Raw genomic sequence first — 22,592 nt, 5'->3', positions numbered from 1 at the left:
CCTGCTCGATCATAGGCCCCTCCTGCGCCCGGGACACTACAGCGCTGGGGCATGCGCGAGGGAGCAGCGTCTCCTTCCTGGAGATCGCGCACTCGCGTCAGCGCCTCCCCTCGCTCTCCTCAACTCCGGGGACCGGGGAAACCACCACAGGTCGGCTCCTCACCTCCTGATCCAGCCAATGCTCCGCACGGCGCCGCTTGACTCGCGCCGGTTAGGGGCAATACAGCCTGTCACTTCACTGTCTCCTCCACCACAGGTAGGAAGAGGGACACGATGGCGAGGTGGCGCTAGGGGAGAGGGGGTTTCCAGCAGTCGGCCTGCGACCAATGAATGAACCGGGTAAGGGGAAGGGGCACCAGGATTAGCCTCACTTCGTTTGGAACCCTTGCTGCAACAACCTCACTGGGATCCTTAAACTGGAACAGTCACTTTAGGATCCTATGCTGGGCAGAGGACTATACTCCTCAGTAGAAGAAGGTGATTGGGAGGGATTGGTCAGGGGTTGAAGGGGGAACGTCTTCCTGTAGTGGCTGTCTGTCACAAGGACAAACTAACTGCTCCCAGTGCGTCCTCCTCCTCTCACCACTGCCTCACTCCTCCACTCTCTGGTCAGCACAAAATGGCTGCCCCGCATTCCGCCTTATATAGGCTGCCCTTCAGTGGTCCAGAATGGACCAGAAGGTTCTAGAATGCCCTATGCTAGGCTATGGCCAAGTTCTGTGTGTGACAGTTAGGGCAGTTGGTGGCCACCATTTTAGGTGGTACCAACTTTCCTGTCAGAACAGGCCTCTGGGCCTGAGGTAAAGGATTATGAGGGGGAGAAAGAACACCTATCCCCCTGGCCAACACCTACAAAAAGTCAGTAGACAGAAAATTATCAAGGGTATGAGGGGCAAAAAGGGGACAAAATAAATAATAATGAGGAGGGACTGCGCAAAAAATCCAGAGAGGTCTAACACCCTCCAACTGTACAACTCTGATGCCTTGTTTGTAATGGCTCTCAAATGTTGAAGCACCCTCTTATGTGCTTGTACCTTGGTGCTCTTCACATACTGCGAACTCCAGTCACATTCTCACACAAACAGAAAATTCAGTTTTGCAGTTGTACATTCCTGTTATCTGTTGTGGTTTCTCATAGAATTGAGTAATGTATTTACTGATATTGTTGCCAAATTTACATGCCCTACAAGAACTACATTTGTAAAACCCACGTCATGGGTTTAACGTCATGGTTGATTCCTGCGCTGTGCTGAACATTCTAATGAGCCAACGGGCTCATGACGGAACCGTTCCGTCATGAGCATCGAAGGGGTTAACCAACTACCAGAAATCACAATTTCCGGATTGGACTTTACTAGTTTCTCATGCAGAGCTTTGCGAAAGGTGATGGAGGGCCGTTTTGGAAGTGTTGGCCCCAGAACGAGGTCCCCCTGCACTAATGAGCAATATCTGTTGCAGATGACCCGATAATTACTCATTGGTGGTCGTCACTGTGTAGTCATAGTTAGGTAAGCTTTTCCATAGAAAATGTGTTTTTCGTTTTGTTAATTATTTGGGTGCTCTTTTTTTTGCCATTTTTGTGCACGAAATTTGAGTGATCCGGCAAACGGGGGCCAAGAAAATTAAAAAAGGGGAGGGGGTCAAAATCACACGATACCCATCCATTTTCTCTAGACTTCTTTAAGAAGCACTACCACAAAAACTGCTGAAAGGATTTACACCAAATTTGTCAGGAAGCACATCTTGGTCCGCAGATTGTGCTTTGTGATTTGGTGTAAATACATTCAATAGTTTGATAAATTAAGGGTAAAAAATATTTATATAGCTGGACGGTTGGTTCCGCAGGAGTTTCTTGAGTCTCTTGCGGAGTGCCAATAATTTAAAAACAGAGTTGTGATAAGCTGCGGTCGTATCATAGGAGCTGTGGGGTCGGATGGGGGAAATTGAGACGACAAGGGAAAATTATATATTTAATTTACCCTCGTGGTCGTCTGTCAAATTACCCCTGCCAACCCGGCCCACCACTCTTACTTGTACGGGCCGCTCCTGGTTGTGGTTTCCCCTAGGTGCTCCCCCCCCCCCCCCCCTTTAGGCCATCTTGCTCCCGCGGAAGTCAGGAATTTAAAAAGAAGTACAAATGATAAGGAAGAAATCAGAAATATTGGTGTTGAACAACTGCACTACCAAAACACCGAACTAAAAAAATAGCCTAATTAACCTAAACAATTACTAGATTATTTGCTCTTCCAACACCAGCAGTAAAGCATTTGCTAGGATATTAGTTTATAGACAAAGGGTAAATTGCAAAATAAATTGGGGTCATGGATGTGCCTTTTAATTCTTGCTGTTCCTTTCTATATCTGTGGTCTGAATAAAATCAACTGAAGACCTGACTGTACACCACTTTTCCCAAGATGCAGTGTAAAGCCTTTGCAAGGTTAATGTGGATAATAAAGTACCTTACAGTACTCTTATCAGGTTACAATGGACGTTGGATACCATTTGCACACATATATCCAATGGAATTACTGGTTTAAATGTTAGTAGTTCTACATAGCGCAAAGAAGACCTAATCGGTTGCAGAGAACTTTATAATAAGATGGTTTTACAAAAATCATTGTAGTGTGTATATATATATATATATATATATATATATATATATATATATATATATATATATATATTTTGCACACTCGGAGATAGAATGCTATTCACCAAAGGTTTATTACCGCAAACACCGCTACGCGTTTCGACACCACGGTGTCGAAACGCATAGCAGTGTTTGCGGTAATAAACCTTTGGTGAATAGCATTCTATCTCTGAGTGTGCAGGATTATTGTGCGAGCAAAAGGATGGAAATTGCCCGGCGTATGGCTCTGCCGGACATGCACCACCCGACAATGGGACTGATCCCACCAAGAGCCTAAACTGTGGATTTATGTATATACACACACACACACATCAACGGGTAAAATATACCATAACAATATTAATAAGTCTATGTTGTCCTGTGACTATTAGTTCCCTGCGCCCATGCCCATCACTATGGGGCCTACCTGTGGGGCTTTCCAGTTTTCAAATCAGCTTCCTGGCCTTGTGCTGCCTTTCAGTTAGCAAGTTCCAGCCTCTCGGTCAATATTTTGAACTGGTCTTTAATTTCAGTTGGGTTTTCTGACAGCTAGAATGCTTGTTTAAACGTTTACATTTATTAGATGCCCTGACTATGTGGAATATCCTAATACTGATTCCTAGCTTCTTTTAAGCAGTTCAGGGCTTCATTTGCAATCCAGATTCACACCAGGTTTCATTCCAGCTAGTTTGCTTTGCTGCTAAAGACTGCTTAATCAAGGCAAAGGATAGGAGGAGGAATCAGCACATCTGTGATGAGCAGCTGCTAACTTGATCACACCCAACGAACATGATCATGAGTTAGCTCTGTTCGCATTTTTCTGCTCCAGTGCGGGGCCTCGTATACCTGAGCACGGTCCAGGTGAGGTGAGGTCCAGTCCCCTGTCATGCTGGGTGAGCAATCAAAATGTTTAGTATGTCTTTTTTGACTTGTTTATTATATGTATAAGAGAGGATGAGAGCACATTTGTGCGTTAAAATTATGTTATCAATTTGAATGTCATATATGTTTTCCTAGATCACGTTGAGCGTCCACTGACAAGGAGGATGTGTATATAACTGTAGGTACAGGTTGTATCGTTCCTACGTATCTTTTTTCACTGATTAGATAGATGTATTATTGATTTCACTTACACATAACCGTAGCAACCATTTTAGAGGAGTGGCCCTGATGAAAGTCAAGGGACGAGTTGCCCGGTAGGCAGAAACATGTTGGCCCGAATTGCAACAGTCATTTATTCCATACTGTAGTTTGCGCTGTTCCTATCTTTTAATTAGGGGGTGTGCCTGGTTCCTATTAAAGTGTTTGTTTAGACATATCACCCTATTTTAGACTCACCACTTTATTGTACGTTGCACAGTTTTTTCATTACTTTCCACTAACCATCACAATCAGACCAACAATTGGAGGTTCAATTTTCACTGTAGGAGAAGTGTGGCTCAATGGTTAGAGCGGCAGACCCTGATGCAGAGGTCTAGCCCGGGACCAGGGTTCAATTCCCCGCCTCGGCGGGTCTTGGGCTCAAAATTCTACTGACCTGATAATTCTCGCCTCGGTGCCTATTCCAATCATGGAGTCCCACTCTGCAACTCTGGGCAATAGCTTGCTTAATCTCCACAACGGCCCCCACAACGCTAAGGATGCCTGGCCTCCACCTTGGGGGTGCCCAGGAGTGAACACCTTACAGGGAAAGCCAGGATGGGTTCCACAGCGGTATTCGTACAAGCGCCTTGAGACCCTTGCGGGTGAGTAGTGCGCTATACAAGTATCAATTTACATTTTACTGTAGACCGTATCAGGTACTCACGACGACTGTGTGGCATGAGGTCTAGATGATCGAAGGACCCGCTAGGTCACAGTGTGGACGGCCAAATGATAGGACTGATCACCTGGTTTGTTTGATGGTTATCCACAAACTAGGTGTACTGGATCTGGTTTGACCAGTTTTCCAATTGAGTCTTAGATAGTACGACTCTTTGTTCTTTGTCCTTTCTCTCACACATGTGTCTCTCGCTCTCTTTCTATTTTTTAGACACTGTTACATGGTGGCTGCAGCACCAACTGACAGAGATATATTTGCCAGTTTTGCCAGCATGTTGCTTGGCCTATAGACCTACTGGGTTCCTGTTTGTAATTCATATGAGCTCTGTTAAAGGCTTTGTTTGCTTCAGCAGAGTTGGTCACCGATTCCGTGTTCCTCTTTAGTTGACCAACTTTTTCCAGAGCAAACCTGTGTCTCCTGAACTTGCAGTGTATCCTTGCTTCTTAAACTAAAACTGTGCTGAAGTTCTTTCTTGTTTCTTGAATCTCTACTGTTTCAGTGTTATCAGTTTCCCAAGCTAGCACAATTTCAGGTCACCTTACCTTTTATGGCCTTTACCACTTTCAGTAATGACTCCTTCAGTCCATGACTGCCTTTATCTGCTTGCTTAGCTCCTGGTATGCAGTCCTCCTCTCAATGATGCCCTAATTTCCAATTCCTTGCGTGCGGTTTGCTAACTTTCTGCCAATGTTTTGTTTTCCTTTATCCTGTTAAGCACTATTTCAGTCTAGTTCCTAGTCTACTGTAGCAGTGTTTAGTTTCTGCACACGTGCTGTTACGGCCTTGCGTGCTTCTGTGTGACTGTCAGGATTTTGTAGGCACACCTGCTAACGTAGAGGTTTCTCGTCCAGTGAGTACTGTCTCTATGTTACCTTTTTAGGTCTCGCCTAGCGAATGCAGCGCATGCGCTGCTTCGTCTTGGTGAGACTATTGTTTTCGGTTTTGCTAGCGAAGGGAGACAAACCATGTGCGTGCCTGGACAGGCGATGTTCACGCGCATGGTGTCTCCTCTCTGCTTCTAGCTAGCGTCCGACAGCCGATGTGCATGAGCACCGCACGGAGTCTCATTTGCTCACGGGCTTGTTTTCACAGCATGGGACAAACGTAATGGTGCCCTGGTATATTCGGCTTTAAATGCAAGGTTTGCAATGGCACCAGCGCATCTTCTTCAGAACGCATCCGAGAAGTATGTAGAGCGCAGCAGACTTATTTTATTAATTGTTATGATTTTATAAATGTTTTCTCCTAAAGTTTTTCTGTTCTTTACTTACACAGGGGTGTAGAAAATATATGCTCTTACTGGTGGCGGTGGGCTGGATGGAGGTTTACTCACAGTCTGCCGACAGCGGGAGCAGTTACCTTGGAAACGAGGTTAACATACACCAGAGAAGAGGGGTTAGGGGTTGGCAGGACGTTCAAAATCAAAACGTGACAGAGCAGCAGATGTTCATATGTTCTGACTGAGGTGGAAGACGTTACTGAAGGAGTTTGAATGATTTTAAGACCTTTCCTGGACACTCTGGCTTGTTTCTGGGTTTAATGGGGATTTCTTCACACTAGTGTGCAGTGGCAACCGCTCTCACGCCCATGACTGCACATATTTCCAGTTTCGGGGATCAGGCAACGCAGGCCAGCAGTACAGTGTGTCTGATGCTGAATCTGGAACCCGTCCTTTATTCGGCTAGTCTGTGGACAGGAAGCCAACCCTTTAATTGCACATACAGGGAGGGTAGCGCGTTGCTTCCTGCGTGTGCACGCCTCCAGTTTAATTACATCATGCTTGTTTCTTTTAGACACTCGGATAAGGGAAATTGTAAAACATTATCTTTGGTTTACAAATAGATGACTTTCCGTGGTACTCCATTTGTCACTCCACATAACTAAGATGCGTGGATTTGTATTCAAGAGCTTTCCTGATTTACAAAAGTACTTTACGGCTCTGAAAGTTGCAAAGAAAGGGATGCCTCCTAAAACAAGCATTTGCAATGCAATAGGACTTACTCGAGTTTTATCTATTGGCATTGTTAACGCCAATGCCTTTTATTTTTGTTTTAAAATAAAAAACAATAATAAAAGACATTGTCATTTACAATGTCAATAGCTCAAACTCGCGTAAATGCGAGACCTATTGCATTGCAAATGCTTGTTTACCATACTCATTGGTGTCAGCTTAACAGACCTGCTTTGCGTTTATATACTACATGTGGATATTCTGCAGAGAGTATCTACAACAGAAACTGTAGGCGTGGAATTTCAGTCTTACGGTTTGATGTTTGAGAATGCTTTACTCCACGTAATCTCTACTCTTAATGTTATCTCTATATCCTGCATGACCTGGTTGTAATTTTTTTCTGAATGGCGTGGTACATTGCCCGATGAGTGAGTGTTCTATATGAGCTTTGGCTATGTTACCTTGCGCAGAGCTTCCCTATTTGAGCCCTCTTCTCATTTGACTGTGTGTGAGATCTCATAAACCTCCAGAACAAAATTCTCTCTTTTCTCTACTTTGCCATAAATTCCATGGGAGATCACTGGAGAAGAAACATAGCAATTTGTTAAAAAATACTATAACCGAATTATAAAGTAATGTCTTGTTAATCTGAGCAATAGTTGAAACATGGTATACAAAATAGATAAAAACAAAATAAAAAGGGGAGCATGAGGAAGGAATAACCAAAACCACAAGGTTATATAGAGGAAAAAAAAAAACGCTTGGGTAAATACTTGATCCAGTGCCATACCATTCATGGGATACAGGGCGAAAAAACAACAGGCAGTTCAGCTCTTTTTTTGGATTATTTTGTTAAAATAGTCCTAATGGCCAGTGAAATTCATTTTCAGACACCGGGGTTACAACGTGAAACTGAGACTGGCTTTTTCTTTTTTCAAATTATCGACTTTTGTTTACATTGTGTTCAAAGAAACGTTATCACTGGGAAGCGTAAAAACCAGCAAAGCTTCAAGGCTGCCTATTACCTGTGAATGAAGCATGTGCTTTAATACAAGAGCTTGGGCACTTGACCAAATGCTGCAAGTTTGTGCTCCAAAGGGGAAGGTATGCATGTTATACACAACTCAAAAAACAGGCATAAACTTACTTGGATTGTTCCTCTAAGTGCAGTTTACAAATCGCAGCAAGCTGGGCCATTTTACTTGGTAGGGATGTAGAGTTCTGATCTGTACCTTTTTGAGAAAATAAAAATATGAATATAAAACAAAACTAAAGCTCAACGCAGTTCAAAAAACATATTTAGCTGCCCTTTGGAACAAGTGTGGCCATTGTAGGATTATAATCTACAATACAACTTCGAACATGATAACTATAAGCAATGTCCTTAAACTCACTTTAAGGCAGAGGTCTACAAACTTTTTGACGAGGAGACCCCCTTGTCAAACCTTTTTAGGCATAAGGACCCCCTTCTGACAAAGGTTTCTGAAAACTGGTACACCTCATCATCGCCAACTATCAACAACAATAAATGCCCCTGTTAGACAAGGCATCTTTTGGCGTGTTTCACCTATTGTATTAGGGATTGGTGTTTCAAGGATTGCCATGTTTGGTTTACTAGTAAGTCCCTAGTAAAGTGCCCTCAGGGTTCCAGGCCTGTCAATCAAGTGCTGCTGGTAGGCCTGCAGTACTGATTGTGCCACTCACCAAAGCAGCCCTGAAAAGGGTTATCAGACCTGCAACTGCAGTGGCTGCGCGCAGTTTGCAACTGCCATGTCGACCTGGTAAGTTAACCCACTTGCCAGGCCCTAAACTTTCCTTTTCTTATATGTAAGTCATCATTTTCTTACATGTAAGTCACCCATAAGGTACGCCCAAAGAACCCCTGTGGGCAGGGTGTCATGTATATTAAAGGTAGGACATGTACTGGTGTGTGTGGCATGTCCTGGTAGTGAATTACAGTGTGTTTCATTATTCACTATGAAAAGGCTATCTGTCCCATAGGATTGAGTGGGAGTTTACTTATAAGATCTTATAAACATATCTACCAATTGGGACAAATAGAGAAACTGGGTTTAGTATGCCTGAACTCAGAATATGTAAATGTACAGGAATTTATATAGCGCAAATCACCGAGCGGTTTCTAAGCGCTTGCTTAGGGAACCCGTCCTGGTATTCCCGTGAGATAACCCCAGCAGGGTATCCGCCAGGTGAAAGCCAGGCATCCCGCCGCGAGGGGCCGTTGTGGAGATTAAGCAAGCTATTGCCCAGAGTCGCAGAGTGTGAACCCGTGAATCGAGTAGGCACCAGAGCGAGAATTGTCGAGTCCATGGACATTTTAGGACTCAAGACCCCGCCGAGCCGGGAATTGAACCCTGGTCCCGGGCTGACCTCTGCTTCCAGGTCTGCCTCCTCTAACCAGTGAGCCACACTTCTCCACTAAGCATATTTTAGTAAAGATGATTTTAATGTTCTGTGTTTGAAAATACCACTTTAAGAAAATAGGTATTGTCTTGCTTAGCCATCTAGTGCGCCTCTGCTGGGTTTGTGGATTAACTCTATGAAACAAAAGAAGGAGTATCCCCAACAGAAATTTAGAGAAATTCTCTGGAGGGTAGACCTTTTGGCATAAAGGAAAAGTGTATCCTTTTGTTTAAAACCCCTCACTCACCAACCTAGCGGTGACATGCTTCATCATCAGGGTCCACCCTGGTGGCCTAGCGTCACCAGGGTGTGCTTCGACACCTGCAATAGAGTGGAGCGGGTTGTGACTGTAAGTTCAAAAAATTATGTTAAAAATTGTCCTGGTTTAACTCAAAAATATAATTTTTATTATAGAGCAACTGAACAATGTTAAAAAATAAATAGTGGCGAGATGCTGGTAGGCAAGTTACGACCAGTGCATCTCTATATGTGTTGGTGTGAATTGGTCGACATGTTTCTACCAATGGGCGAGTGCCCGGTGTTGGACCCGGCCTCATGGCGTGGTCCTACCCCTCCCGCATGGCGGGCCCAGGACGACATCAGCCCTCCTCCGGACCTCGGGCGGCCCCTTCGGCCCGACCCCGCATGCCCCAACACCACCGGTCCGGCTACCATCCCGGATCCCCATCACCGGCCTGGCTCCAGCGTAGGCCCATCACGACCTAAGCACGAGGCCGTGCCCGACTCCATCTTGGGTCCCCCACGTCATGACCACGTGGCCTCGGCCCCGGCCCAGGCTCCAGCGAAGCCCCGACATCGAGGCACCAAGATCCGCCCAGGTGGTCGAGTGGCCACTCGACAAATCCCGGAGGAAGAGGAGTTTCGATGGCCCTCCAGCCGTCCCCAGACGCCTGGTATCGATCGCCCTCCGGCCTCCCTGGGCGCTGGCTCCACCCCCCTGCTGGGTGTCTGGACACCATCATCCCGGCCCCTCTGACCCCCAGGCGAGAGGGTCCGGACATCAAAGGACCTCCGTCCTATATCTGGGCCAGCTCCGGAGTAGGACGCCAGTTGTATCCTGGACTGGAAGCCCTGCTGACGCTGTCACGGCCGACACCAGACGAACTCATCCTTCTTGTAACCCGACGTCCATCAGAGAGCCTGCTGGCGCTGCCGCGGCCCACCTTGCTGAACCACCTGAGAGCCTGCTGGCGCTGCCGCGGCCTACCTTGCTGAACCACCTGAGAGCCTGCTGGCGCTGCCGCGGCCCACCTTGCTGAACCACCTGAGAGCCTGCTGGCGCTGCCACGGCCTACCTTGCTGAACCACCTGAGAGCCTGCTGGCGCTGCCGCGGCCTACCTTGCTGAACCATCTGAGAGCCTGCTGGCGCTGCCGCGGCCTACCTCGCTGAACCACCTTGCAAGCCTGCTGGCGCTGCCGTGGCTCGAACCTCTCGGAACCCCCCAGCTCGAGGATTGAGAGCTGTGCGTAGGGTATCCCTTCCCCGCCAGAGTGAGACTGCCCCGCTACCTTATCCCCCTTTTCGAGACTTTACGGATCCCTCGATCCGCCTGTATATACTGCCAAGAACCCGCAACCTTTATTACTTCTAAAAGCCTGAGAACTTGACCTCCTGTGTGGTGTCCGTTTGTAGTGTTGTGATTACTCTGCTGTACGATCCTAGGAGAGGGCCCTCATTCAGGAGGCCTCTCGGTAACGCTCGGCTACTTCTCGACGGAGAGGTGGACCTAGGGGTGGTCAGTCAGACATCTTCTGCCTCCCCCGGGGTCGCCTTTCTAACATTGGTGGCAAGCGCCGGGATCCGAGCCCACGCAGATCGTACAGAGAGTGATTCACTCGCTACCGAGAAAAACCCACTGCGACCATGAGCACAGAATTCCAGAAAGAGAAAATGGAAGACTAGTCACAAGGAGCTAAAGCAATTCTGCAAAGAACTAGGCATCGCTACCACTGGCTTAAGCACCAAAGAAGACTTTAAATCGGCCCTACAGGCCTGGGTGGACGCCGGAGAGGCGCCACCCCCGAATAAAGATAACCCGGGCCCGAACGGAGGCCCGGAGACCGAGACGAACCCAGCGGGAGGGAGACCCGCAACCCCAAACACGGGCCTCTCCCACGAAGACGCCCGAGAACGAGAGAGGAACCGGCTCCACGAGTTGGATCTGGCTCGACTCCGACAAGAAGGAGAAATCCAACTGGCAGAAAGGAAGCTAGCCCTCGAGGAGAAAAAACTCATGCTCGAGCACGAGCGCGTCCTCAAAGAAATGGAACTTAAAGCCAAGGCAAACGAGACCGGCACCTCCGGGGCCAAGACCTCACCCCCCCCGGTGGACACGAAGGTGCAAATACCCAAGGATGTCGTCAAAGAGTACTATAAGAACGACGACATCCAACAGTGGTTCAAAGCCTACGAGGTCGCCATGACCGCCCATCGAGTACCCCTCAAGGACTGGGGCGCCGGCCTGTGGGGGAAGTTTATCAACGAAGGGCGAGACGCCCTACTGGAGCTCCCTGATACCGAGATGACCTCGTACGAGCACATGAAGACCGCCCTCCTCACTCGCTACGGACTCACCCCCGAGATGTACCGGCAGCGATTCCGAGACTGCAAAAAAATCCCCGGTACCACGTGGGTGGAATACATGAACTATTACAGCAGAGCCTTCGAGGGGTGGATTCGAGGCGGGGGGAGCTCTGACCGAGGAACCAGAGTGGCCCGCACCTCCGCCACCCGTCGTCCCCGAGGTCGCCGACCCTGAACACGGCCCCCAAGGGCCCGACCAAGAAGATCTCACCGAGCTCAACCACCTCCCAGAACTCGCTCAATGGCGCCAAGAAGGTGGCCCCACCCGCGAACAGTTCCGGCAGGAACAGAAAACCTGCCCCTCCCTCGAGGGGATTCGACAGCAAGCCGCTACTCAAGCCGCTGGAGACCCCGCGGGGTCCCACTGGGTCTATTGGGACAACGACCTCCTCTACAGTGAGCAGAAGATTGCTGAGCTAGGGGCTGGCCGGGTACTGGTCGTACCCCTCCGATTCAGAGACTTCCTCCTGAACTTAGCACATGATGTGCCCCTCGCCGGGCACCTGGGGCAGGACAAAACTTACAGCCGCCTGGTGACCCATTTCTACTGGCCAAAAATGCGCACCGATGTGCATAACCACTGCAGAACCTGCCCGACCTGTCAAGCCAGCGGGAAGAGCGGGGGGAAAGTCAAAGCCCCGCTCCAGCCGTTCCCCGTGGTGACCACCCCCTTCGAGCGAGTAGGAATAGACATCGTAGGGCCCCTGGACCCTCGCAGGGACACCGCTTCATCCTAGTCCTGGTGGACCATGCCACCCTCTATCCTGAGGCAATCCCCCTCCGAACAATCACGGCCCCTGTGGTGGGCCGAGCCCTCATGAGCATCTTCTCCCGAGTCGGCTTCCCCAGAGAAGTCGTGAGTGATCGGGGCTCCAACTTTATCTCGAAGCATATGCGGTCCCTATGGCAACAGTGCGGGGTCGCCTATAAGTTCACCACGCCGTATCATCCCCAAGGAAATGGACTAGTGGAACGATTTAACAGAACACTGAAGGGGATGATCAAGGGCCTAGAAGAGCCACTCCGGCGCAAATGGGATGTCCTGCTGCCCTGCCTCCTGTTCGCCTACCGAGAGGTACCCCAGAAATCCCTGGGGTTCAGCCCTTTTGAACTCTTGTACGGACACCCGGTTCGAGGCCCCCTCAGCTTGGTCAAGGAAGGCTGGGAGACAGCAGTTCGAGATGCCCCACCGGATGTCTACCGGTACCTCCTGACACTCCGCAATCAGACTCGGAAGTTCCGGGAACTTGCCGAGGCCAACCTGGAGGCTAGTCAAGAGGAGATGAAACGCTGGTATGACCAGAACGCCTCGTCCATCGAGTTTGAGCCGGGCCAGCAGGTCTGGGTCATGTCCCCGGTTGAACCGTGTGCCCTCCAGGACAAATGGACGGGGCCCTTCAAAGTGGTGGAACGCAAGAGCCCCGTCACCTACCTGGTAGACATGGAGTCCCCCAGGAACCCCCTCCGGGTTCTACACGCTAACCGGCTCAAGCCGCACTTTGCACGCACTGAACTGAGTCTGCTGCTGGCGACCGATGACGGAGCTGAAGACGACTCCGAGCCACTACCAGATCTCCTCAGCACCACCGAGAAAGACGGCTCCTTCGAAGGGGTCCGGCTCTCCTCTACCCTGACCCCAGAGCAGCAACAAGACTGCCGGAAGCTGCTGGGGCAGTTTGCGGATCTGTTTTCCCTCACGTCGGGGGTCACCCGGTGGTGTGTCCACGATGTGGACACCGGAGACAGCCCACCTGTAAGACACCGAGCTTTTCGAGTGCCCGACCGGGTTCGGGCCTGCATCCAATCGGAAGTGGCCAAGATGTTGGCCCTGGGGGTAGTCGAACCCTCCAACAGTCCCTGGGCCAGTCCCGTTGTCCTGGTCCCTAAAGCCGCCACCCCCGGAACAGCTCCAGAGCTCCGGGTTCTGTGTTGACTACAGGGGACTGAATGCAGTCACCAGGACCGACGCCCATCCCATCCCCAGGGCGGATGAACTGATCGATCGCCTAGGGGCCGCCAAATACCTCAGCACCTTCGATCTCACGGCGGGGTATTGGCAGATCGGCCTTACCCCTGGTGCACAAGAGCGATCGGCCTTCTCGACCCCTGATGGCCACTATCACTTCAAAGTGATGCCCTTCGGCATGAAAAATGCGCCGGCCACCTTCCAGAGACTAGTGAACCAGGTGCTGGCCGGACTAGAGGAATACAGCGCCGCCTATCTAGATGACATTGCGGTGTACAGCCTTCATTGGGATGAGCACCTGACGGCCCTCCGGCGGGCCGGACTAACCATCAAAGCCAGCAAATGCCAGATAGGCCAAGGGTCCGTGACCTATCTGGGACACCAAGTGGGGAGCGGCCAAGTAGCTCCCCTCCAACCAAAGATAGACGCCATCCGGGCCTGGGAGCCCCCGGTCACCCAGACCACCGTCCGAGCCTTCCTGGGGCTCACCGGATACTATCGGCGATTTATAAAAGACTACGGGAGCATTGTGGGGCCCCTCACAGAACTGACCTCAAAGAAATTACCCCAGAAGGTGCACTGGACCCCTGCGTGCCAAACAGCCTTTGAGACTTTAAAGACTGCCATGTGCACCGCCCCTGTGCTCCAGGCCCCCGACTACAGCAGAGAGTTTGTAGTCCAGACCGACGCCTCGGAGCACGGCATCGGGGCGGTCCTGTCCCAAGTTAACCCCGAAGGAATCGACCGGCCTGTGGCCTTCATCAGCCGACGCCTCCTGGCAAGAGAACAGCGGTGGAGCACCATCGAGAGGGAAGCCTTTGCCGTGGTGTGGGCACTCAAGAAGCTCCAGCCCTACCTCTTCGGCACCCACTTCCGAGTCCAGACCGACCACCAGCCCCTGCGTTGGTTGATGCAGATGCGGGGAGAAAACCCGAAACTGCTGCGCTGGTCCATTTCACTGCAGGGGATGGACTTCACTGTGGAGCATCGCCCCGGCAACGACCACGCCAATGCTGACGGCTTGTCCAGCTTCTTCCGCCTCGGCGAGGAGAACCCCCAAGAAGATGGGTGACTCTCCCCTGCCTTCAGCTGGGGGGACGCGTGTTGGACCCGGCCTCATGGCGTGGTCCTACCCCTCCCGCATGGCGGGCCCAGGACGACATCAGCCCTCCTCCGGACCTCGGGCGGCCCCTTCGGCCCGACCCCGCACGCCCCAACACCACAGGTCCGGCTACCATCCCGGATCCCCATCACCGGCCTGGCTCCAGCGTAGGCCCATCACGACCTAAGCACGAGGCCGTGCCCGACCCCATCTTGGGTCCCCCACGTCACGACCACGTGGCCTCGGCCCCGGCCCAGGCTCCAGCGAAGCCCCGACATCGAGGCACCAAGATCCACCCAGGTGGTCGAGTGGCCACTCGACAGATCCCGGAGGAAGAGGAGTTTCGATGGCCCTCCAGCCGTCCCCGGACGCCTGGTATCGATCGCCCTCCGGCCTCCCTGGGCGCTGGCTCCACCCCCCTGCTGGGTGTCTGGACACCATCATCCCGGCCCCTCTGACCCCCAGGCGAGAGGGTCCGGACATCAAAGGACCTCCGTCCTATATCTGGGGCAGCCCCGGAGTAGGACGCCAGTTGTATCCTGGACTGGAAGCCCTGCTGACGCTGTCACGGCCGACACCAGACGAACTCATCCTTCCTGTAACCCCACGTCCATCAGAGAGCCTGCTGGCGCTGCCGCGGCCCACCTTGCTGAACCACCTGAGCGCCTGCTGGCGCTGCCGCGGCCTACCTTGCTGAACCACCTGAGAGCCTGCTGGCGCTGCCGCGGCCCACCTTGCTGAACCACCTGAGAGCCTGCTGGCGCTGCCGCGGCCTACCTTGCTGTACCATCTGAGAGCCTGCTGGCGCTGCCGCGGCCTACCTCGCTGAACCACCTTGCAAGCCTGCTGGCGCTGCCGCGGCTCGAACCTCTCGGAACCCCCCAGCTCGAGGATTGAGAGCTGTGCGTAGGGTATCCCTTCCCCGCCAGAGTGAGACTGCCCCGCTACCTTACCCCCCTTTTCGAGACTTTACGGATCCCTCGATCCGCTTATACTGCCAAGAACCCGCAACCTTTATTACTTATAAAAGCCTGAGAACTTGACCTCCTGTGTGGTGTCCGTTTGTAGTGTTGTGATTACTCTGCTGTACGATCCTAGGAGAGGGCCCTCATTCAGGAGGCCTCTCGGTAACGCTCGGCTACTTCTTGACGGAGAGGTGGACCTAGGGGTGGTCAGTCAGACATCTTCTGCCTCCCCCAGGGTCGCCTTTCTAACACCCGGTATTCCTCAGGACCAAAAGACAGGTAGACGGAAGGTGTGGGCCCCCTAAAAGGCGCACCCTATCCTGATCCCCTGTGGACCCGCTGGTAAATCGCTAGGGGTGTATGCGCTCAATCTAATAAGTGAGCAGGCAGGAAAAATTTGAAAAACAAGAGACTTAATTATGGGCTCTTAGGTGCTTCATCGGGCAGGGCGTAGGCTCTTCACGTACGGGCAACATATTAGTTGGCGAGTGAAAAGGTCAGTATGTAACCTACTACCATCGTCCTGTCTGGCTTTGGAGTGACAGGGGCTGGGGATGTGCATTCTCATCAGACAGCCCTTTGATTGTGCCCGTTTGGGTCACAATAGGACAGAAATTCCTGTCTGATGCCAGAGGCAGATGTCTGCCTTCTGATTGTACAAATCTATTTAGGAGATGCTGGAATGAAGTGAAATGCATGTTATACAGGAACTTACACCGTGGTGCAATCGGAGTGCTTACTCATATGTCTTTTTAAATGCCACCCTCTCTATAAATCACACATTGCAACTACAGCACATTTTAACTGTGCTTTTGGAATATGAGGAATCCAAATTTTGGAATCCTTGTAGGACGACTGAATGGCTAACATCCGGTGAATCCTTTGCGCTGCAACTTGCTGGAATCTAAATCAATGTGCTTGACTTCCTTGCTTTTGGCTCGTTCTTGTCTTGGAAGCTTGAAATTGCTTGCTTTTTTAGTCTAAACTCGAATAACAGAAAAAAGGCATTCATCAGTTAAGAGCTGTACACTGTCATACTGCAGAAAATCCCAAAAGAGATAAAAATGTAATATAGATATGATCATCCCTCTGGCTCTTTCACCATGAGGTTTGTCATTTCCTAGGTTCAGCGCTCAATGCTCTGAACGCAGGATTCAAGAGCATGTGCCATGGTCACAACATGGGGAAAATTGCAGATGTATTTACCCGCTTGATATTTACCATTTTGCACTTGCTCTCCTGCCACTTCCATTTTGGTCCTTTTAAAATTCCACTACCACTTCTGCTTCCCTTCACAAGTGGCGAGGCAGCTCTATGAAGTCATTGCCTCTGCTTATACAACATTTTTTCAGAGGTGGCTCCTCGTAGGAGTGCTGCGGGGAGGGACAGGGTGGGGGTAGTAAACTCCGCCTTACGGCCAAACAGAGTTAAGTAAATAAATAAATAAAACGAATTACATTGCGCGTGCTGCAACGTCAAATCGGCGATACAGCGAGCAATGGAATTCATTTTATTTATTAACTCAACTGTTCGGCCCTAAGCCGGAATTTAACTACCCCCCACCCTGCCCCTCCCACGAAGAGCCGCCACTGCATGTTTCCACCCGCACCTTCCTACTCTATGCTTCTTGTGCATTACTAGCATCAATATATACACACACACACACTCGTATAGTACCCATGTCCTGCTTCTACATATGGCCTGTACACACGTACAGCAGTTTTTCCTAACACAAGACACGTGATCTGATGCGGTTCCACTGTGAAACCCTATTACAGACCGTATTGGTCCATACGGAGAGTGGTCCTTCAGACCGAACACATTGGATTAATTCACATTAATACTGCACACCTTAGAAACAACCAAATGAAACCAGCACAGTGCGATGTAGTAAGACATGTTATTGCAGTATCAATATCCCTCACAAATGTGATTTTAGACAACAGAAGCGATCACTGTTCACATTTACCATCTTTATTTGACTTGATGGGGCTGGTTGGAGCAGAGTTTATTTTCCTCCGGTCGTTGTCAATGCTCTTTGCCAGTTTGATTAGCGATGGGTGGCGCGTGAAGCTTTGTTTCCCACGAGAAGAAAAGAGATTTTTGGCACATTGCTCCTTGGGCGTTTTTAATTCTTCCGTTTTGACAGGCGAGTGTGTAGTGTTATCGACACATTTTATGTCTGGAACTAAAAAACAGAATTCTTTAAAGCATGTATCCCAAAATGTATGCAAGCAAAACAAGTTAGAAGTGATATAAGAGAGGATGTGAATAGGAATGCTAGCGATAACTTTTGCACAATTCCACATCTGTAATCTCCAGATCTTTTCAGAAATCTTCTATAAGTACCTTATTCAACTGATTATTTCGTCCTCTAAACACAAATGTAGACAAAGAAAGGATGTCGCCATTCAGGAAGTAAGTCATGCTTTCCCTAGCCCTTCATTGATGTCCAGTGAGCCACACTTACCAATCAGCTGACCCCGGTAGATTTACTTATAACATACCATACTACTAAGGCTACACAGACACAGATGCACACACACATAAGGGTTTCCCAAGGTCAATTATTCTTTTTGTCTACTGGACCGGCAATTCACACCTGAAAGTAAAATCATCACCACCCAACCGGGAAATTAGCGTTCCTCAAGACCAGGAGCTCCCATTCCTATGCTCCTCCCTCAATAGAAGATACCACACAAAATGCAAGGCAATGTTCACAGACTACTACATAGGAGGTACCTCTTGCAATAGAGTTAGTCTTGGCTCTATTTCACCAATAAAGAACAGGTTTTGACTAACGCATTGTAAACTAGACACTACTCCTTTAGAATGAAAATACAAATAAAGGCAATAAAGATTGAAAGTGAAAAACACATTTTCCTGACACACATCGGCAAAATATCACAGCAGTATAAAAAAAAAACACACCAGAAAAAAATAACGTACCTTCAATGTGAGTTGATGTGTCAGGTCCTGTCCATTTAAATGCTGGTTTTCTCCCTTTTTCTTCAGTAACATGAACCTTCTTGATGAGATCAAGGCTACTGAGAACATTTGCTATGTCGTAGAGCCTCCGAATTTTAGCTACAACAAAAAGATACAGGACATTACATACCATTATCTTGCTAAATATCTACTTAAAAGAAAACAAATAAAATGACTACAAATGCCTTTAAAAATAATTGTATCCCACAGGCACAGTGTAGGAAGCTGGCTCACTATATAGTGCACTAAAATGTAGTTCACTGTTGAGAGTCTAGTGCGACCCAAATTAGTATATGAAGGCAACAGTAGATAATTACGCTCTATTTGTGGTAGTGTGAGCGAGCAGTTAGGCTTATCAGAGAGTAGTACTAAGCATTTGTTGTACTCACAGAGGCAATAAATAAGACACACTCGAAAATAAATCCGAGCCCTATTTACAAAATAACACTGATTTTTATATAATTTTTCAGACCAAGAATTTAGTTCTACAGCAAGTACTTTGAAATATGAATTTTTAAAGTTGGCAACATAATCACTTTTGTGTGCAATTATACACCATTGCAGTCAATGGGAGAAAACAGAAAACTGCATATCAAATCATGCATTTGGATTTCAAGCTTCACCGTCAGGATTTAGATAAGTGGAAAGGCAGGTTCGCTGTTCCGCCAGTCGATTCTCAGGAGCGTCCCGGACTCGGCCAGGAGCAGGGTTCGGAGGTTGCTGGTAGCAGGTATGCTACAAAGGGGGCCCCATGAAAACACACCGCACAAAGGGACTTAAAGTTAAGTCCGAGGAGTCCCACTCGAGGGAGCATGTTGCAAGTGCCTCAGGACCACGGGAGCACAGCTTTTTCGTCGGTACCCAAGCTGGGTGCAGAGCAAATAGGTCAACCGGGTGGCATGCTTCAATATGTCTTCGTGGTCAGCAGCAGGCATGTTGCAAGGACGACTAGGGACAGCAGGGACACTCATGGAGTGGATCTCAGGTGTATCGAAGTCCCGCGACGGGTACTTGCTTCCTGGGCAGATGGCATCAGAAATGGACTCTTGGTCTCGGTGTAGGTGACAGGCACCACTTTTTGCTTGGATGCTGCGTTGGAGTCGCTGGGGAGTAGAAAAACAGTAAACCGGACTCGGTGCCTGCGGATTGCAGTGGAGTACTTCCTCTACCTAAGGAAGTTCTCTGGCGATTAGTGAAGAGCTGGGGGTGCGCGGAGTCCTCACAGCAGCAGCAGTACGAGACAGCATACCATGACTGTCGAGTCCTTGAAGCAGCTGGCAGGGTTTCGCTCCCAAACTTGTGCAGCAGGTCTTCTATTCGCGGGTCAGCCGCACTTTTGTATCCTTATCTTCTTTGTGTCCATCGAATTTAAAAGTAAAACGACTAGGGATGCCACCTAAATACCAAATTTAGGGGTGTTACGGGAGGGATGGAGGATGACAGGTAGTAGCCAATGAGCTATCTACCTTTCGGGTGTCCACAGCCTTCAAATGGCAACTACCTGTAGGAAGAGGCATTAACCTGACCATGATTGTCTGATTCACTCTCAAACCAAGATGGAGAAAAGTGAAAAGTGGGCTCCATATCACCTGCCCCACCTTAGGGTTGGCACTGGCTGAATGGGCACCATACTCCTAATTTAACTAATTTACCCCCCTGTCCTCCCGCCCACATGTGGAGCAGGACAGGAGGTTTGGCATCCTTCTCTAGCGGGAGCTGCCTGGGTTGCATTTAAAAGGTGGCAACACCTTTAAAGCTTCCTGCCTTGGGAGGTCATCCTGGCCTGGGGGAGGGCACCTCTGGACAGAGCAGGATTTGTTTCTGACCCCTGAGAGCGCTAGCTCTCACCCCATGGAGGTCAGATACATGTCTGGTGGTGGCAGGCTTGCTAAAACTAGTCACAAATCACATAAGTGTTTGGTAGGTTTACAGGGGACCCTCTAAAGGATCTCTTGTGTGTATTTATTAATAAATCTGACACTGGGATCAGTAGGGTACAGTGAAGTCATCATGGAGCTAGGAAACTCGTGATAACAAGCATCCAGCCCCTGTACTCCCGTTGGCTTCCCTGTGCCTTTACAATACTCAAGAATGGACTTGGATATTATAGGGTCCAATCTGCTAATGCACATATGTCCACACTTGGTATAGGCCTGCAGTAGGAATGACTTAACTATACCTCATACAGTATATGGGGGCATAGCACACAGGGTTGTGTGCCATGTCAACTTTTCCATTTTCTCTGCACCTAGACATGCAGCCGGCAATAGCAATGTGCATGGTCTTGGTGAGTGGTCCCTAGGGTGGCACAAAACATGCTACAGCCCTAGTAGACCCTCTTCAGTTCCAATGTCCCCAGTTACCAAGGGTACCATTTACTAGGGACCTATAGGGGTTGAAGATGTGCCAATTGTGGGACAGTTTTAGGGAAAGAACACTGGTGCTGGAAACCTGGGTAGCAGGGACCCAGTACACCTCAGTGAAAGTTGCCCTGTGGTCTTACACTTCATTCTTTTCTCTTGCTGTGGACGTACACCTGCTGCACTGCTGACCAAACTATGCGGTTTTATATGATCACTTTTGAAAATGTCCATATGGTGCTATACTCGGCATGTGGTAGAAGTAATCCTTTGTGCTATGAAATTCTAGGCCTGTAGTATATAAATAACCCCAATAATAAAATATTTGAGCAGCCAGGTCCAGCCAAACTAAACAAAGGCTATTGGTTATCCAAGTACATTTTACAACTGTTCCTTAAAATAGCCCATGTTGATGGACGCTGCAAAAACAAAGTGGCAGAGATCAAGCCAGGAATAGTTTAATAAAACGAATGCAACTGGCTCAATTAACAGGCTGCCTTAAGTAACAGATACATGGACGAAACAGTCTTTTTCAATAGCTATGAACAAAAATGAATGTTTAGATCTATGCATTGTTTCAATGTTTATTGTATTTTTGCATGTAATAACTGTCTTCTAGAATGGATTTTCACAGTGCCATTTGTATGGTGCTACATCTATTGATGGATTGAGGAACTTCGAGCCCCCCTGGTGGTACCTCATAAGGAAAAGTAGTACAGAGCATATCTGCTCCTGCCCAAATGACATCCTACTGTCACCCTCTAATGGTTTCTATAAGTCAGTGTTAACTGGATCCCATACATCATGTAATTGTTTACACATTAACAACATTAGAGGTGATCCTTTGACAAATAATGTTACTTGTACAGCACTCCATTACTCCTGTCAAAAAGTCTTGAAATGGGATCTGGTTGGGTTGGAGCCCATCTCTACAGCGAGTGATCCTCCCAAACGTTTAACGTTGTTAAGCTTCTACTCTACAAATTTCCGTGGGCAAGGGTTGTTACGGTATATAATCTGGAGAGAACAGCAATGCCGGAGAATCTTTGGTTAGCAAAGAGCATATCACAGTAAGGCAACCTGAAAAAAAAACTAACGAAACCCTCTCCTTCTAAGGGGACAAACTGTACTGTTTGCCAGATTCTTTCTAGATTCACAAGTTGAAACGGTTCTCAAATGAAGCCAGCTTGGAATAAAGGAAGAGAAGCATAGTGGAGAAGAAAAGGCTATTTAACTAACATTTATTTGCTTTTAAATCTTAAAGCACTACCACTAGGTTGTGATTTTGTTTCACGAGCTAACACGTTATCATTAAGGGAAATGCAATCAGTAACAAATGATTATGAGCTCCTCAAAAGAGTTCCACTTACTTTTAAACTTGCTTTTATCCAGATCTTCTACCTGGTCCTCACCAATCAGAATTTTAGCAGCAATCTCAAGACTCACAATTTGAGGCTTCGACACAAGAAAGAGCATCACAAACTTCTGACTCATTACTCGCAGAGACTTATCTTTCCTACCGTTGACAGACGCTGTAAGAGAGAAGAGGGATACAGTAAGAATTTCAGTCCAATAGAAGCGATCATTAACTTACTTGGATTCTATTTTTTATGCTGAAGAAAGAAGCTAGAGATAGAAATGGTTACTACTTGAGGCAAGACCATAAGAATATAAAATAAGAAAGCCTGTAGTCCCTAGTTTTCTATAGAAAAAAACAAAATCTGAAATGTGTTTTAATAGTTTTTTGCAGCCAACAAGTCCTTCTCATGTGCCTTGATCCAA

At 48.7% G+C, this 22,592-nt stretch overlaps 1 protein-coding gene across 5 annotated transcripts in view; it reads right to left on the bottom strand.

Annotated features, from left to right (window-relative positions):
- The window catches only part of E2F8 (E2F transcription factor 8), a 64,516-nt gene that overhangs the window by 15,356 nt on the left and 26,568 nt on the right, over positions 1-22,592 (bottom strand). For all 5 annotated transcript variants that reach the window (XM_078684235.1, XM_078684233.1, XM_078684234.1 and 2 more), the window contains exons 6-9: positions 22,181-22,342; positions 18,412-18,549; positions 17,432-17,650; positions 7,550-7,634 (exon numbers count right to left, since the gene is read on the bottom strand). In XM_078684235.1, the coding sequence (XP_078540361.1) occupies positions 7,550-7,634; positions 17,432-17,650; positions 18,412-18,549; positions 22,181-22,342 (604 nt within the window). The remainder of the gene's footprint in view (positions 1-7,549; positions 7,635-17,431; positions 17,651-18,411; positions 18,550-22,180; positions 22,343-22,592) is intronic.

The sequence above is a fragment of the Lissotriton helveticus genome, chromosome 3_2 (genome assembly GCF_964261635.1).
Source record: "Lissotriton helveticus chromosome 3_2, aLisHel1.1, whole genome shotgun sequence".
Lineage (NCBI taxonomy): Eukaryota > Metazoa > Chordata > Amphibia > Caudata > Salamandridae > Lissotriton > Lissotriton helveticus.
The sequence above is the reverse complement of the archived record's forward strand: the minus strand, read 5'-3'. Positions and strand labels throughout refer to the sequence as shown.